Source organism: Leptonychotes weddellii, chromosome 1 (genome assembly GCF_054177405.1).
Source record: "Leptonychotes weddellii isolate Sample4059 chromosome 1, ASM5417740v2, whole genome shotgun sequence".
NCBI lineage: Eukaryota > Metazoa > Chordata > Mammalia > Carnivora > Phocidae > Leptonychotes > Leptonychotes weddellii.
Genome location: NC_138369.1, coordinates 44091160 through 44107921, shown reverse-complemented (window position 1 = coordinate 44107921; position 16762 = coordinate 44091160). Strand labels below are relative to the sequence as shown.

At 42.0% G+C, this 16762-nt stretch overlaps 1 protein-coding gene across 1 annotated transcript in view; it reads left to right on the top strand.

Annotated features, from left to right (window-relative positions):
- EMC3 (ER membrane protein complex subunit 3) overlaps positions 1-13162 on the top strand; it is a 19252-nt gene extending 6090 nt beyond the window's left edge. Inside the window, exons 2-8 of the mRNA XM_006738993.3 lie at positions 1714-1771; positions 2109-2202; positions 3709-3813; positions 5133-5214; positions 5480-5559; positions 6735-6817; positions 11099-13162. Coding sequence (XP_006739056.1) covers positions 1714-1771; positions 2109-2202; positions 3709-3813; positions 5133-5214; positions 5480-5559; positions 6735-6817; positions 11099-11227 — 631 coding nt within the window. The 3' untranslated portion in view covers positions 11228-13162. The remainder of the gene's footprint in view (positions 1-1713; positions 1772-2108; positions 2203-3708; positions 3814-5132; positions 5215-5479; positions 5560-6734; positions 6818-11098) is intronic.
- The last annotated feature ends 3600 nt before the right edge of the window (positions 13163-16762 follow it).

Below are 16762 nucleotides of genomic sequence, written 5' to 3'. Positions count from 1 at the left end.
GATACTTGCTTTTTTTTTTTTTTAAGATTTTATTTATTTATTTGACAGAGACACAGTGAGAGAGGGAACACAAGCAGGGGGAGTGGGAGAGGGAGAAGCAGGCTTCCCGCTGAGCAGGGAGCCCGATGCGGGGCTCCATTCAAGGACCCTGGGATCATGAGCTGAGCTGAAGGTAGACGCTTAATGACTGAGCCACCCAGGCACCCCGAGATACTTGCTTTTTGATCACTGTTGTTCATGTCACCTAATAGTACATGGCATTCAGAAGCTCAAGAGGTATTTGTCCAATGAGAACAAATCTGTTATTGTGCAGAATATGAAAGGAGGCATGGGGAATTTAAATGACTCAGCCAAGATCACAGACCTAATGAGTGGCAGAGCCAGGATTTGAACCCATCTGTTCAACTCCAGAGCTTAAATTTTTACCCATTACTCTAGACCCAATGCTGCCTAAACCATCAGTGATGAAGGACCAGTTTTTTTTTTTTTTTTTTTTATTTCCAATCTATCATAGACTGATGCTTTTGTAAAATACTGTAGTACATATTTATTTGGATGTTGTGGAAATACCAAATTATTATAAACGTTTCTAAACCCTTACTCTCAATATCTGCGCTTAACCTCATCACAGACCAGCACTGGTACATAGGCCACACTTGGAGTACCTTTAGACTAGCTCCCAGGGACAGAACATATTGCATGTCACCTCTGTAGGCCTGTGTATAGAGCAGTCAACCGTACAGTACAACGAGGTCAAGAGGAGGAAGACCAGAGAGAATTTCATGAGGGCCCCAGGCAGAGTTTCAAGGAGAAGGCAGGGCTTAAAGAAGGTGTTACGGTATGATGGGGCAGAACTCGTGAAGGAGAGGGGCACTAAAGCATTCCCAGCACGTGGAAAGGCTAGAATATGCATAAGGTGACAAGGGGACCCTGATTAGAGCAGGTGGTTTATACTAAGGAGTAGAGAGAAAACCAAGCACGGCTTTTATGTTCCTTTCTGTCTGCATTTTTTTTCACTTTTCAAGAAGTATTTCCATGAACTTAAGGAGGTGCCCGCCGCCTCCATTAAAACAACTTTTGAAAACCTAGCAAACATTGGTATTTTGATCTCTGTTCTGTTTGGCATCTGTATCTTAGCACCACCTACTTTCATCGCACTCTGTTATCTTTAATGATCAATTATAGTCAGATATCACCAAATAATTTATTAATTCAGTAAATGTTTATTGAGAGTTTACTAACGGTCTGAATCCTGCTGGAATTTCTATTTGTTGTCTGTCAGGGAACAACCCTGTCAAATCTTGTACTCCTTTCTCTGTGGGGTTTTAGAAGTTCTTTCTTTTATCCTCACCCTTCCTCCCTCCTCCTGCCCCCAGATCTTCTGAGGAGCATCCAACTATTACTTTTTTCACACAGAGAAAGTTCCTTCTTAGCTTCTTAAAAAGTAAGAAAAAGCTGAGTGTGATGTTCCAAATGTGCCTTCCTCAGAAATCTTTTGTTCATAAACATAGTGACTTCTTTTTTGAAGACCTGATTTTTGGGTTAAATATGTTATATTGGTTTTAAGGACACTTGTATTTTGAAAAGTGTCCCCACAGGACTGTTGCCAAATAGGTTCTCTCTTGTATTTAAATAGGTCTTCCACTCTTATTCTCTCATTTTCTTCTAGTGTTTCGCTTTTAAAAATCTCATTGTCTTGGTTGTATTTTTCAGTCAAGTCCTAATTCGGAGCAGAGTCCTCAGGGAAAATGGAAAATACATTCCCAAACAGGTACTCATTTATCTTTTATTGAAAGCTCCATGACTCACTGTTGAGGGCAGTAGATATCTGAATGTTTAATGAGGGGATTCTTTGGGGAAAGCTGAAGTTTGGCAAATCTGTAATTAAGCTGTGGCCTAGTGATATCTGCTGTCTTTGTGACCTTGCCCTTCTTAGGAAATTGTTTTTAAATGTGACTCAGCTAAAGTGTCAGGTTGGCTGCCAAGTAGGCGGCCAGCTCTGAGTGTAACAGCCTATTCCAAGGGCCTTCTGACTAAACCTCTGGGGAATAATTTGACAACTTGCTATGTCACAGTTTTAAGACTTAAAAAGCTCTCTTTTCTACTAGTCTTTCTTGACACGAAAATATTACTTCAACAACCCAGAGGATGGATTTTTCAAAAAAACTAAAAGGAAGGTAGTGCCTCCTTCTCCTATGACTGGTATGTTTACTCCCTTCTGTCATCTTTAAGGAAGATTCTTAACAGGAGTTGGGGGGAGGGCAGGGAGGATGTGAATTTATTTAAATGTTAAATTGTATGAGAGAATAATCTCAGGGGCCTTAGAGATCGTCTGGTATAGGCATCTACACAAGTGGAGCTCTCTTTTTCAAATAAATCATCTGGGAACCCCAATGTATAAAGTGGATTTAAAAAAAAAGAGCCCTTGGCTGGGGGGTGAGAAAGCTAGAGCCATCGTCCCTTTGTCTCTTCCCTTTGCTGTTCCTCAGGACCCAGGGCTCTGCAGAGCACAGTTGGAAAAGCATCCCAGTCCCAGCTCCTACCCAGTGCCTGGATCCCGTTGCTGACAGATGGCCACCCAGCTTCTGTCTGAAAGAGGAGGAGCTCTTAACCACTTCCCTAGGCCAGCCATTTCTTTGTCAGACATGGTTGCTTGGCCCACCCTACAGTTTTTGCTCTAACAGATTTCTTACTTCCACTGACCCTAGTCATGTGAAAAAATACAGCACTTTTAAAGTAAAACAAAATAATTTATTCTGTGTTGGCTGTTCTCTCATTTTAATACTCATTTCTCTAGGTAAGAAACCCAGACAGAAGGTACAGCAATTGGTTTTAATAAGTCTTTTAGAAAACCCACAAGAAACAAAAGACCAATTTGTGTATGAAGATATTTGACTTCACTAAAATCCACAGAATGCAAATTAGAACAAGATATCCTTTTAAGTTTTTTTTTTAAGATTTAATTATTTGAGAGAGAGAGAGATGTGCATACACGAGGTAGGGGTTGGGGGATAGAAGCAGAAGGAGCTAAAGAGAGAATCTCAAACCGACTCCCCACAGAGCACAGAGCCCAGTGTAGGGCTCAAACACATGACCCTGAGATCATGACCTGAGCCAAAATCTAGAGTCGATGCTTAAGCAACTGAGCCACCCAGGCGCCCCCAAGATGTCCTTTTTAGACCATTAAACTGGCAAAGATTGAAAGCTTCACAAAGCTGCTACTGTCAAAGTCATGGGAAGTTAGGCCCTCTCGCTATTGTTGAAGGACAATCTGACAGGAACAATCTATAGGTCCATCCAAAAGTAATAAGTGTGACCACATAGTAGATTCCTATGCACACATGAAAATAGTGAGAGAGATATACCAATGTGAAAATACCATTTACAATATATTTACTTTTTTAAAATTAAGAAGCAGATTAGTAAGCATAATATTCCTTCATTGTGTATATATGGAAACTGTTGTGTGTATACATATACATGCATATTTATACACATATGTATAAAGATGGAAGGATATGCAACAAACAGTTAAAAGTATTCAGAGTGGGCTCAGAGAAACTGTCTACATCCTATGTTTCCAAGTCATTTGAATTTTTTACAGTGAACTTGTATTTAATGATCATGTAAATTAAAAATTTATAGAAAATCAGGGAGAAGTCCCTGCCAACAGTGGTAAAATGTTGTGGTCTCATGTTTTTGTCATAGATCCCACTATGCTCACAGACATGATGAAAGGCAATGTAACAAATGTGCTCCCTATGATTCTCATTGGTGGATGGATCAACATGACTTTCTCAGGCTTTGTCACAAGTAAGTTACAGACCTGGAAGACTTCAGGTTCACTTATCTGTGATCCTTTCCCATATCCCTGTTCAGAGAAATCCACGTGCTGCTGAGACACTAAAATAACAGGTCCCATATCCTCTATTGGAAACTAATCACGGTCTTTTTTTTTTTTTTTTAAGATGGTATTTAGTTGAGAGAGGGAGAGCATGAGAGAGCAAGCATGAGCAGGGGGAAGGGCACAGGGCGAGGGGGAGAGAGAAGCAGGCTCCCTGCTGAGCAGGAAGCCCAACATGTCCCAGGACCCTGAGATCTTGACCTGAGCCAAAGGCAGACACTTCACCAACTGAGCTACCCAGGTGCCCTGGAAACTAATCACATTCTTTGAAAAAAAATTAACATGCCATGATGTTATGGCTCTTATCCCAAACTCATCATTAGTTCATGATGTGGATGCTTTTTTTTTTTTTTTTAAGATTTTATTTATTTATTTATTTGAGAGCAAGCGAGCGAGAAACAGCATGAGAGGGGCGAGGGTCAGAGGGAGAAGCAGGCTCCCCGCTGAGCCGGGAGCCCGATGTGGGACTCGATCCCAGGACCCTGGGATCATGACCTGAGCCGAAGGCAGTCGCTTAACCAACTGAGCCACCCAGGCGCCCAATGTGGATGCTTTTTTACAAATAGGAACTTAAGTGAATGGCTTGCTCGTTTGTATCCAAAATTAATTCTAGTTAAGTAGGATGAAGGGAAACATGTTTCTATTTTTTTTTTTTTTAAGATTTTATTTATTTGACAGAGCTAGACACAGCGAGAGAGGGAACACAAGCAGGGGAAGTGGGAGAGGGAGAAGCAGGCTTCCTGCCAAGCAGGACCCTGGGATCATGACCTGAGCTAAAGGCAGATGCTTAACGACTGAGCCACAAAGGCACCCCAGCATGTTTCTATTTTGACTTCATTTTCTAAGTATTGCAGTGAGTTGTTTGTCTATTTGTTTATAATTTGTTTTGAATCAATTTCATTTCTCAGGAATGTAGTTCAATATATGTATATATTCCACTTTGGGTTTAACAGTTTAGTGCAAGTTTCTTTTCTAATTTTAAGTCATAACTCAGCCAGAGTCCCTGTTGTTAAGCAATAGAGAAGCTGGAGTTCAAGGAACTATAACAGAGTGACATTTGACTGTTATTTTTTTTTCATAAATTGACACAAATTTCCTGGTAGAAATCATTTTCAAACTGTATGGTACAGAGTTTCCACCTCCTCAGGGAAGGATTACATGCATTCATGCTTAAACTGTTCTAAAAACAGCAAGGAAAGATTGTAAACTTTCTCTCTCTTTTCTGCAGCCAAGGTCCCATTTCCACTGACTCTCCGTTTTAAGCCTATGCTGCAACAGGGAATTGAACTACTCACATTAGATGCATCCTGGTAAGAACTTTCTTTCCTTTATAAAAACACAAAACAAAATCTAAAACCGATGTCCCTTAAAGAACAGGATTTCCAATTTGCATACTTCCAGGAATAGATTTTTGGTTTTTCTCATTGAAACGCCACTGAAAATGCCATGGGTGGATTATGACAACTTTTAGCCTACCCCAAGTGATTTCTTTATATACTCTTTGGGTGATAGAAAAGTGTGAACTCTGTTAATTCTAAAATAACTACCTATGTTGTTTCACTTTTGCTTTCCTAGGGTGAGTTCTGCATCCTGGTACTTCCTCAATGTCTTTGGGCTTCGGAGCATTTACTCTCTGATTCTGGGCCAAGATAATGGTAAGAAGCATGTTGGGTTTAATAAGCAAATACTTTGATAGACAATCACCCATGCCAGGGCCAGAAAACTCCTGTAGGCTGTTATGTTTGTTAGCATAGTCAAATACCATGCTTTACTCCCTAAACTTCTGAAGTTTCTGAGGTATTCTGCAAGAGTCTTAAAAATTCCAGGGTCGGGGAGCCTGACTGGCTCAGTCGGTGGAGCATGCGACTCTTGATCTCAGGGTTGTAAGTTCAAGCCCCACCCTGGGTGTAGAGACTATTTAAAATCTTTAAAAAAAAAAAATTCCAGGGGCGCCTGGGTGGCTCAGTTGTTGGGCGTCTGCCTTCGGCTCAGGTCATGATCCCAGAGTCCTGGGATCGAGCCCCGCATCAGGCTCCCTGCTCTGCAGGAAGCCTGCTTCTCCCTCTCCCACTCCCCCTGCTTGTGTTCCCTCTCTTGCTGTGTCTCCCTCTGTCAAATAAATAAAAAAATCTTTAAAAAAAAAAAAAAATTCCAGGGTCAACTGAAGATCTGAATTCTCCCTGGAAATCATGGGGGCAATATTTAGTTCCCTAAAGTCTGAAAGCCTCCTGTGAGGAATCCAGTACCAGTAATGTAAGCCTGTAAACTGAAGCTGAAACAAGGCCTGGTTTGACCAGTTAGTTCATTGACTAGAGTTCTTCCCAGGACCAATCCTGGCTCTCTTATTTCATGGCTGGGACCTTGGGCAAGTGACTTAACCACTTGAATCCTGTGCTCATTCGTAAAACAGAGACCTAAATAATTAGCTTCAGAGTTTGTTGTGAGGAGTAAATGAGGTAGAATATGGAAAGCACTTAGTAAAGTACCTGGCATAAGGTAGTTGCTCAATACCTTGGCTTGAGCTGTAGTTATTGTTTACATTTGAAATACTACAGCCTCGGTGGCTGTAGTTATTGTTTACATTTGAAATAAAGTGTAGCACTTCCTTCAGTTACCTTCTGTTATTATCATGCCCACTTTTCAGGAGAGGTAAAGTGACTTTCCCTAGGTCACATAGCCAGTGTGTGGGAGGGCCAGTCAGGGAATCTGTCATGCAGTACTCGCATCCATTCCTGAGCATCTGTCCGTGTTGCGTGAGGACCGTTTTTCCCGGAGGGTGCTGGGTGCTTGCCGAGCCCCGGCGGTCACATAGGTGTGTCTTATACTGCAGCCGCGGACCAGTCACGGATGATGCAGGAGCAGATGACGGGAGCAGCCATGGCCATGCCCGCAGACACCAACAAAGCTTTCAAGGTACACTCACACCTCCTGTAGCTTCACTAAACTCCGAAAGGCATTAGCAGACAGTTACTTTAAAGACCGGTTCCCTGAAGAGAGTGTGATATGTATGGTTCCATCATTTAAATTTAGCAAAAATGAATTTTTGCTTACATATTTCTTATTCCTTAGACAGAGTCAGCTGTTAAATAAATTGGAGATTCTTGGTACTTTTACCTAGTTTTTAAACGCTTACTCAAATTTAATCCACACTGTAAATGAAGCTGTAAAAGAGTTCATTCAGAGACACCAGGTAAACATTTAGGATATTTTGAGCTATTTTGGACCCTGTGGGCATCAGATATAAATTTTATTTAAAAAAAAAGATCAATACTTAAAGCCTTTTCATGAAATGATTCTGCAATATGTAAAGTCCAGTATAATTTTTGTACAGCAAAATCTCACTAATTTTTCATGATAAAAACTAGAAATAGAAGGGAATTTGCTCATCTTGATGAAAGGCATCTATGAAAAACCCACAGCTAACATCATACTCAGTGGTGAAACACTAACAGCTTTTCCCCTAAGATTAGGAACAAGATAAGAATATCCACTCATGCCACTTCTGTTGAACGTTGTGCTGGATGATTAGCCAGGGCCGTTAGGCAAGAAGAAATAAAAGGCATCCACATTAGAAAGGAAGAAGGAAGAAGGAAATGATCTGTTTACAAGATGACATGGTCTTGTATATAGAATATTGTAAACAACCCACAAGAAAAACTGTGTAGAGCTAACAAACAAGTCCAGCAAGGTTTTAGAAGATGCAGGGTAAAGATGCAAAAATCAGTTGTATTTCTACACACTGGTAATAAAAAATCTGAAAATAAGAAAAAAATTCCAGGGACGCCTGGGTGGCTCAGTCGGTTATGCGTCTACCATCGGCTCAGGTCATGATCCCAGGGCTCTGGGATAGCGTCCGCATCGGGCTCCCTGTTCAGCAAGGAGCCGCTTCTCCCTCTGCCTGCCACCCCTCCTGCTTGTGCACTCTCTCTCTCTCTCACTCTTTCTCTGGCAAATAAATAAATAAAATCTTTAAAAAAAAAAAAAGAAAAAAATTCCATTTACAATAGTATCAAAATGAATAAAATACTTAGAAATAAATTCAACAAAAGAAAGACAAGACTTGTACACTGAAATTACAAGGCTTTGCTGAAAGAAATTAGGTAAGACCTGAATGAATGGAAAGACATCCATGTTCATGGATTAGAAGACTTAATATTGTCAAGATGGCAGTACTCCCAAAATTGATCTACAGAGTCAATACAGTCCCTCTCAAAATTCCACGTACCTTTTTTGCAGAAATTGATAGGCTGATCCTGAAGATCATATGGAAATGCAAGAGACCCAGAATAGCCCAAAAAACTTTAATATGAATAAAGTTGGAAGACTCACACTTCCCGATTTTAAAACCTACTTCAGAGCTACAGTAATCAACACTGTGTGGTACTGGCATAAGGATCTATAGATCAGTGGAGTGGAATTGAGAGGTCAGAAATAAACCCATATGTTTAAGATCAATTGACTTTTGTCAGAGGTGCCAAGACAGTTCAGTGGGGGAAAGAATAGTCTTACTGCTGACTGGGTACAGAGTTTCTGTTTCAGGGGATGAAAATTTTTGGAAATACATAGTCTTGATGGTTGCACAACATTGTGAATATAATTAATGCCATTGAATTGTATACTTACAAAGGTTAAAAGTGGCAAATTTTGTTATTTATATATTACCACAGTAAAAAAAAGAAAAAACTTTAAGTGGTGTAAGAGCTAAAACTATAAAACCCTTAGAAGAAAACATAGGTGTAAAATGTTTGACGCTGGATTAGGCAGTGACTTCTTAGACATGACACTAAAAGTACAAGCGACAAAGGAAAAATAAATGGAACTTTGTAAAAATGAAAACTTTTGTACTTCGAAGGGCACCATCAAGAAAATGAAAAGATAGTATTAGAGAACATGTTTGCAAATCATATCTCTAATAAGGGTCTAGTATTCAGAATAAAGAACTCTCAGAACTCAGCTGTAGTAAGACATCCAGTTAAAAATGGGCAAAAGTTTTGAACAAACATTTCTCCACAGAAGATATACAAATACCCAATAAGCTCATGAAAGCATGCTCAACATTGTTAGCCATTGGAGAAATGCAAATCAAAACCACAGTGACTCACTCGGTGACTATAATAAAAAAGATGGACACGAACAGGTGTTGACAAGGATGTGGAGAAATTGGAATCATCCTACTTGCTGGTAATGGTGCAGCCACTTTGGAAAGCAGTTTTTAGCCTATCCTCAAAAAGTTAAACATAATTTTTCTTTCTTTCTTTCATTTATTTATTTTAATTTTTATTGTTATGTTAATCCCCATACATTCCATCATTAGTTTTAGATGTAGTGTTCCATGATTCATTGTTTGTGCATAACACCCAGTGCTCCATGCAAAACGTGCCCTCCTCAATACCCATCACCAGGCTAACCCATCCTCCCACCCCCCTCCCCTAAACATAATTTCCATATGACCAGCAATGCCGCACTTAGGGAATTGAAAACTTAAGCCCACACAAAAACTTGTACAAGAATGTTCAGAGGGGCCCCTGGGTGACTCAGTCAGTTAAGCGTCTGCCTTCAGCTCAAGTCATGATCCCAGGGTCCTGGGATCAAGCCCCGCGTTGTGCTCCCTGCTCAGCGGGAAGCCTGCTTCTCTCTCTCCCACTCCCCCTGCTTGTGTTCCCTCTCTCGCTGTCTCTCTCTCTGACAAATGAATAAATAAAATCTTAAAAAAAAAAAAAGAACGTTCAGAGCACTATTCCTAATAGTCCAAGAATAGAAACAATCCAAATGTCCATTATTTTATGAACAGATGAACAAAATGAAACATTTTGGAATATACATAACAGTGTATGGTCAATGAAAGTGTTCAGTGGAATATTTAACAAAAAGGAATGATGTACTGATACATGCTACAGCAGTGAGGAACCTTGAAAACATCATAAGTGAAAGAAACCAGTAAGAAAAAGCCATATATTGTATCCAGAATAGATGAATCCAAAGAAAGTGAAGTGGTAGTTGCCAGAGGTTGGGGGAGGGATTTAATGGGGAGCATCTGCTATTTGAAACAGTTTCTTTTTGTGGTGATGAAAGTGTTCTGGAATTAGGTAGTCGTGATGGTCTTTGTGAACATACTAAAAACCACTAAATTGTACATATTCCAAGGGTGAAGCTTATGGTATGTGAATTGTATTTTTAAACAAAGAATGGAGGGGCGCCTGGGTGGCTCAGTTGGTTAAGTGCCTGCCTCTGGCTCGGGTCATGATCCCAGGGTCCTGAGATCGAGCCCCACATCGGACTCCTTGCTCAGTGGGGAGTCTGATTCTCGCCCTTCCTCTTCCTCTGCCCCTCTCCCCCTGCTCTTGTTCTCTCTCTGTCTCAAATAAATAAATAAAATCTTAAAAAAAAAAAACAAATGGATAAAGATGTGTGTATACACACACACACACACACACAATGGAATATTACTCAGCAATCAAAAAATGAAATCTTAAAAAAAAAAAAAATGAAATCTTGCCATTTGCAATGATGTGGATGGAGCTAGAATGTATTATACTAAGTGAAGTCAGTCAGAGAAAGACAAATACCATATGATTGCACTCGTGGAATTTAAGAAACAAAAGAGACGAACATATGGGGAGTGGGGAGAGAGGGAAACAAACCATGAGAGACTCTTAACGATAGAGAACAAATAGGGTTGATGGAGGGAGGTGAGTGGGAGAATGGACTAGATGGGTGATGGGTATTAAGGAGGGCACGTGTCGTGATGAGCGCTGGGTGTTGCATGTAAGTGATGAATCACTGAATTCTGTTCCTGAATCCAGTATTGCATTGTGTGTTAACTAACTAGAATTTAAATAAAAATTTTTTTAAAAAGCCATGAGCTAACATGTGTATTGCATATTATCTTTTCTAAAGCATTTTTTTAAACCTACTAATTAAAGGCAAAAGTAATCAGCGTTAATAGACTATTTGAGAAATGTAATTAGTTACTAGCTCTAGTGACCTCAGACAAATTATTTTACCTTTTTTAGCCTTATTCTCTTTGCCTACAAATTGAGCACGGGGGTGCACAGGGCAGGTGGCAGCCCCTACCTCATAGAGTAAATGAGTCTATACGTGTAAATAGCTTAATCCAGCTGCTGGCCAGCCACATCAGCACTGCTGTTAGTAACAGCCCTTCTCTCCCTTCCCTGGTGTCTTCTTCCTTTGCAGACAGAGTGGGAAGCTTTGGAGCTGACGGATCACCAGTGGGCACTGGATGATGTCGAAGAGGAGCTCATGGCCAAAGACCTCCACTTCGAAGGCATGTTCAAGAAGGAATTACAGACCTCTATTTTTTGAAGACCACGCAGGGATTTGCTGTGTCAGGAACTCAGAGTAGCGGTTAACTTTGTAACTTTGGTTTGAGCTGGAAGCCTCTCAGAATAAAAAGGAGGATGCATGAGCCGGCAGGGTGTTCAGCAGGAAGTGTTCTTATCTGAGCCAGGTTCCCCTGTATGTCTGAAACTAGAGACATTTGAGGAGTCTGTGCTAGATGACTTACCCGGAAATGGCTATTTTTAAAATGTTTTACATTTTCCTTCTGGTGACTCTGATAATGAAAGTCAAAGAAAGGGGGAATACTCAAGCTAGTAATAATATATAAAACTTAGCAAAAATTCAGTCTTTGGAAAATGCATTGTCAGTTATACCCTAATTATTAAGCACAGTCAGCCTGACTTCTAACCACAGCGAACACCTGTTTTCTTGGGATCCAAACACCCCTTGTGTTTTACCTTTAATTTTTTGTTAGTATTTCTACAACTTTCTTTACACAAATGATACATTTTCATTACTGAAAATTTAGGAGCTATGGATGAGCAAAGTGAAAGCTCCCTGTGTTGTTCGTTTTGAGCCTACCGAGTGACATAAAGAGCAAATGGGTCAAAACCTGATTCAGATAAGCTCTTTTCAGAGTGAATACCCAGGGCTAGGACAGACTTAGCCAGCCTTCTATCTCTTAACACTGTCCAGTGAAAATCGGCAACACTGAGACACTGCCGGATTCTCAAGTGCCTTTGGGATCATCAAAGATAGGATACATAATCTGAGGTCTTGAGCTGGAGTTCAGAAGATATCAAATCCATTGACAGATCAACAGTGCTATACCGAATATGGCTACTCAGTTGAACGAAAGACCTCATTTCCCAGTTACTCTGGATAAGAGAGTTTACATATCGCTGTAAGAAGGGAGAAAGGGCAATTGCTGGCAGACACGTAGTGAAGGTTGGCCCAGGAAATCATTCCGTCTGGATTAACTGTCCCTGGGAAGTGGCAGGGCGCCATTTCTGTACCAAGAGGTGAATGTAATTTGCATGTTGAACGCTGCAATCAAGAACAAACAACTCTTGACCAGCAATTAAAACTTTCTGTTTTCTCTGCCTATAAAACGTTGCCTCTGTGGGTCACTAACAGCCTTCTGCCACAGTTATAAGTGTCTTGTGGATCAGTGCTGAAGAGTTAAAGATGAAAAAGATGTGGGGTGCTTGGGTGGCTCAGTCTGTTAAGCGTCCTCCTTCGGCTCAGGTCATGGTCCCAGGGTCCTGGGATGAAACCCCTCATCAGGCTCCCTGCTCAGCGGGAAGTCTGCTTCTCCCTCTCCCCGCCCCCCCACCCCTCCCCCAGCTCATGAGTGCTCTCTCTCTCTCATAAATAAAATCTTTAAAAAAAAAAAAGAAAGATGTGACCCCTGCCCTCAAGGAACTCATTAGAGAGACACATAAGAACTTGATGGTTCTGAAGCTCTGACCCTCCCCTCCAGAGTAATGCACATGAGCATAAGACACACAATTCCCAGGTAACACAGGGGTGTTGATAGATCTCCAAAGCCTAGTCATAGTGACCTACAGTCCCCTGCTAAGAAAGCCTGACTTTAAGATATTTAAAATAGCTGCTTAAAATATTAAAGGAGCAAGGGTTCACAGGGGAGTTAACCTTTGACCTGGGTCTCAAGAGAGTTCTGCAGTGTAGAAGGGCATTCCAAGCAGATAGAACCAGCAAAGACCTGCAGATTAAAATGTACACAATTTGGGGTGCCTGGGTGGCTCAGATGGTTTAAGTGTCTGCCTTCGGCTCAGGTCGGCTCAGGTCATGATCCCAGAGTCCCGGGATGGAGCCCCACATCAGGCTCCCTGCTTGGCAGGGAGCCTGCTTCTCCCTTTCCTTCTCCTGCTCCCCCTGCTTGTGCTCTCGCTGTATCTGTCAAATAAATAAAATCTTTTTAAAAAAATAATAAAATGTCCATAATTATGCTAAGCGAAGTAAGTCAATCAGAGAAAGACATGTATCATATGATCTCACTAATATGAGGAATTCTTAATCTCAGGAAACAAACTGAGGGTTGCTGGAGTGGTGGGGGGGTGGGAGGGATGGGGTGGCTGGGTGATAGACATTGGGGAGGGTATGTGCTATGGTGAGCACAGTGAATTGTGTAAGACTCTTGAATCACAGACCTGTACCTCTGAAACAAATAATACGTTATATGTTAAAAAAAAAATGTCCATAATTTGCTGGACCCAGACTAAGTGGGGAGTGGTATGGTATATACCAAAAAGTATAGGTTGGACTGGAATGCAAGCAGTAATTGATGATTGAGTGATGTAACCCTCCTTCCCATGAGGCATCTCAGAGCATTTCATTTTGCCTCTTCACCCACACAAAGTTTGTCTTTTTCCCTGTAGCGAAGTTGGGTGGATAAAACGTGAGGCCTGTCTCAGCCATCATGTTGATGATAAAAGCACATGTCCTTGGCAGCAGCCAGTCAAAGGGAAAATCCAAGTTTGTTTTATCAGGCTTTTCCCGGAATCAGCGCACAAGTTCAGCATACAGTGCTTATTGTGGGTGTTTCCTGGAGTCCAACTTGGGCCATGCTACTGAATGAGCATCTTACCTTTCCCATCAACCTGGACTTAACACTCAAAATCATTTAGGACAATCTGACATGTCCATTTACTGACCATGGTGTGGAAGGTACCAGGCATGGAAGTCTAAATATTGACAGATGTACAACACATCTCCGAAAAATAATGATGACTTAGATTTGAGAATAGTAGGTAAACTTGCACTTTGGGGCAAAGTCTATGTGGTTCTTTTATTTGGTTGAAAGGACCAAATGTGATGGGCAGATGTATAAGTGAACAACATGGAGGATTACGAACTGTAAGAAATATTGCAGTTGCAAATGACAGAAATGGGACTCAACTTGGCTTAAGCAATTTTTAAAAGGAATGTAAATGGCTGAATAACCAAAATGGGTCAGTTGGCTTCAAGTTTAGCTGGATCCAGGTTCTCAAATGATGTCATCAGGACTCAGTTGCTTCCTCAACTCCTTTTTTTTTTTTTTTTAAAGATGTATTTGTCCATTTTAAAGAGCACGCATGAGCGAGCAGGGGGTGGAACAAAGGGAGAGGGAGACAACAGACTCCCCGCTCAGTGCAGAGCCCGATGCAGGGCTCAATCCTAGGACCCCAAAATCATGACCTGAGTCGAAATCAAGAGTCGGCTGCCTGACCGACTGAGCCACCCAGGCACCCCTCAACTCTCCTTCTATTCTCAGGCAGTCTGTCTTCCCCTGGAGACACTGGCTCAGTGAAAAGAAAACACTCCTTTCTGAAACTTTCCAGTAAGTCAGGTAATAGACCTGAGTCGGGTCACGTGCAAATTCTATGAAGTGTTTAGCCCCACCTAAACTGTAAGGACCAAAGGTGGGATGGAGGCGATTCCTTAGAGGAAAACTGGGGTTTTGTTGCCAGAAGAAAGTGGCAGGGGTACCAGGCAAGAAAAAACAATTATTTTTACCCTTTAATCACCCAAACTGTCCGGAATGTTACCAACAGGAGGTATTGCCCCTGTCCTAGTAGGCAATAAAGTCTGCAAACATTTACTGGATTTCTACAATATGCTCGGTGTCGTGTTAGAGATTTTCAGATCTTTCTATTCACTCATTTACTGACCATGTGCCAGATACTGCACTCCCAGGCCTTAAGAGTTCAGACTGCTGTGTCACGTGCCATGACAGGGTGACCTGGGGGAGGCTGTGGGAATGTCCTGCAGGTCATATGACCAGCCTGGGTGGTCAGGGAGGGCTTCCCAGTGGAAGTATCATCTCAGGATATGAAGGATCACAAGGAAGTATATACAGAACCAAGGAAATATCTAAGGAAAGACTATCCCAGGCAGAGGAGCCTGTGTGCAAGGGCCCAAAAGCAAGGGTGATGGCATTTTCACAAAACCAGAACAAGGCCCGCATGGCCCTGAAGGGTGGAGAACAAAAAGATGTGACGAGTGTTGGGTTAGACATTTTATTTTATTTTAAAGATTTTATTTATTTATTTATTTGAGAGAGAGAGAGTGAGAGAGCACAAGAGGGGGGAGCAGGAGAGGGAGAAGCAGACCCCCCGCCGAGCAGGGAGCCCGATGCGGGACTCGATCCCGGGACTCCAGGATCATGACCTGAGCCGAAGGCAGTCGCTTAACCGACTGAGCCACCCAGGCGCCCCGGGTTAGACATTTTAAATGGGTGAACAGTCTGGTATGTGAACTAGATTTCAATACAGTTGCTTAAACAAAAACATGAGATGAGGCAGCATCAGGGCCAGATGGCAGCTTGTAAGTCATCCCTCAGAGATGAACTTGATCCTGACGTGGCAGCAGGGAGCCTTTGGGGGGGACTGGTGTGAAGGGACTGGCTGCTGGTGGGCAGGAAATGGAGAGGGTAAAAGTGGGGGGAGGCGTGGCAGGGTGAGAGTGGGGTGGGACTGCGGCCATTTACATGCTTGGCTCCTGCTTTTTTGCACTAACTCAGGGTTGTGGTAGCTCTGCATAGGACACTTGCTTTCTCTGGGCCTCAGTCTCCTCATCTGTCAAAAGGAATCATAGCGGTGTAGCACCTTGGGATAACAGTCTGGCAGCTCCTCAAAAGTTTAAACATAAGGTTCCCATACGACTCAGGAATTCCACTCCTAAACAGATCTATACCCAAGAGAAATGAGAACGCACGTCCACATGAAAACTCACACATGAATGTTAATAGCAGCGTTATTCGTAATAGCCACAAGTGGATATGACCCAAACGTCCAAAATAAATAGATCACTTGATCAAGAAATATAACATGGTACGAACACACAGCGGAATGTTATACAGCAATAAGAAAGAATGAGGTCCAGCCTACAACAGGGATGACCCTGGAAACACACGAAATGAAGGAAGCCAATCACAAAAAAAACACATTTATGATCCTGTGTTTTATGAAATGTCCAGAATACACAAACCCACAGAGACAGAACATAGATAAGTGGTTGCCAGGGCCTGGGGGGAGGGAATGGGGAGTGACTGCTAATTGATACAGGTTTCTTTTTGCCAGATGAAAACGTTCTAAAATTGGAAATGGTAATAGTTGTACAACTTTGTAAATATACTAAAAACCACCAACATAGTACCCTTTAAATAGATCAATTTTGTGTATGTGAATTATATCCCACTAAAGCTGTTACGGTGGGCAGGGATCATAAGCTCTTGGCAGCAGACATCAAGATCTCTCATGAGCATGGCTATGAGAGGCTCCTATAGGCTCTCATGACTGCAGACGGAGTCTGACTGCAGAGGCAGAGGTCAACCAGCATGTTCCTGAGCCTCTCATGGGCTTTCACCCCCAGCCTGGCTACCCCTCCTGCTGCCCCTGCTCTCACCCTGGTCCCACCCGCCCACTTTTCCTTCCAGGTCTCTTAGCTCTGCCTCCCTGGAAATGGCCTGGGAAGATCAGCAGGGTTCAGAAGCCTGGGTTCTGTATCCATGCTCCTCTGAGATGGGCTAGTACCCAATAAGTAAAATATTTCCTT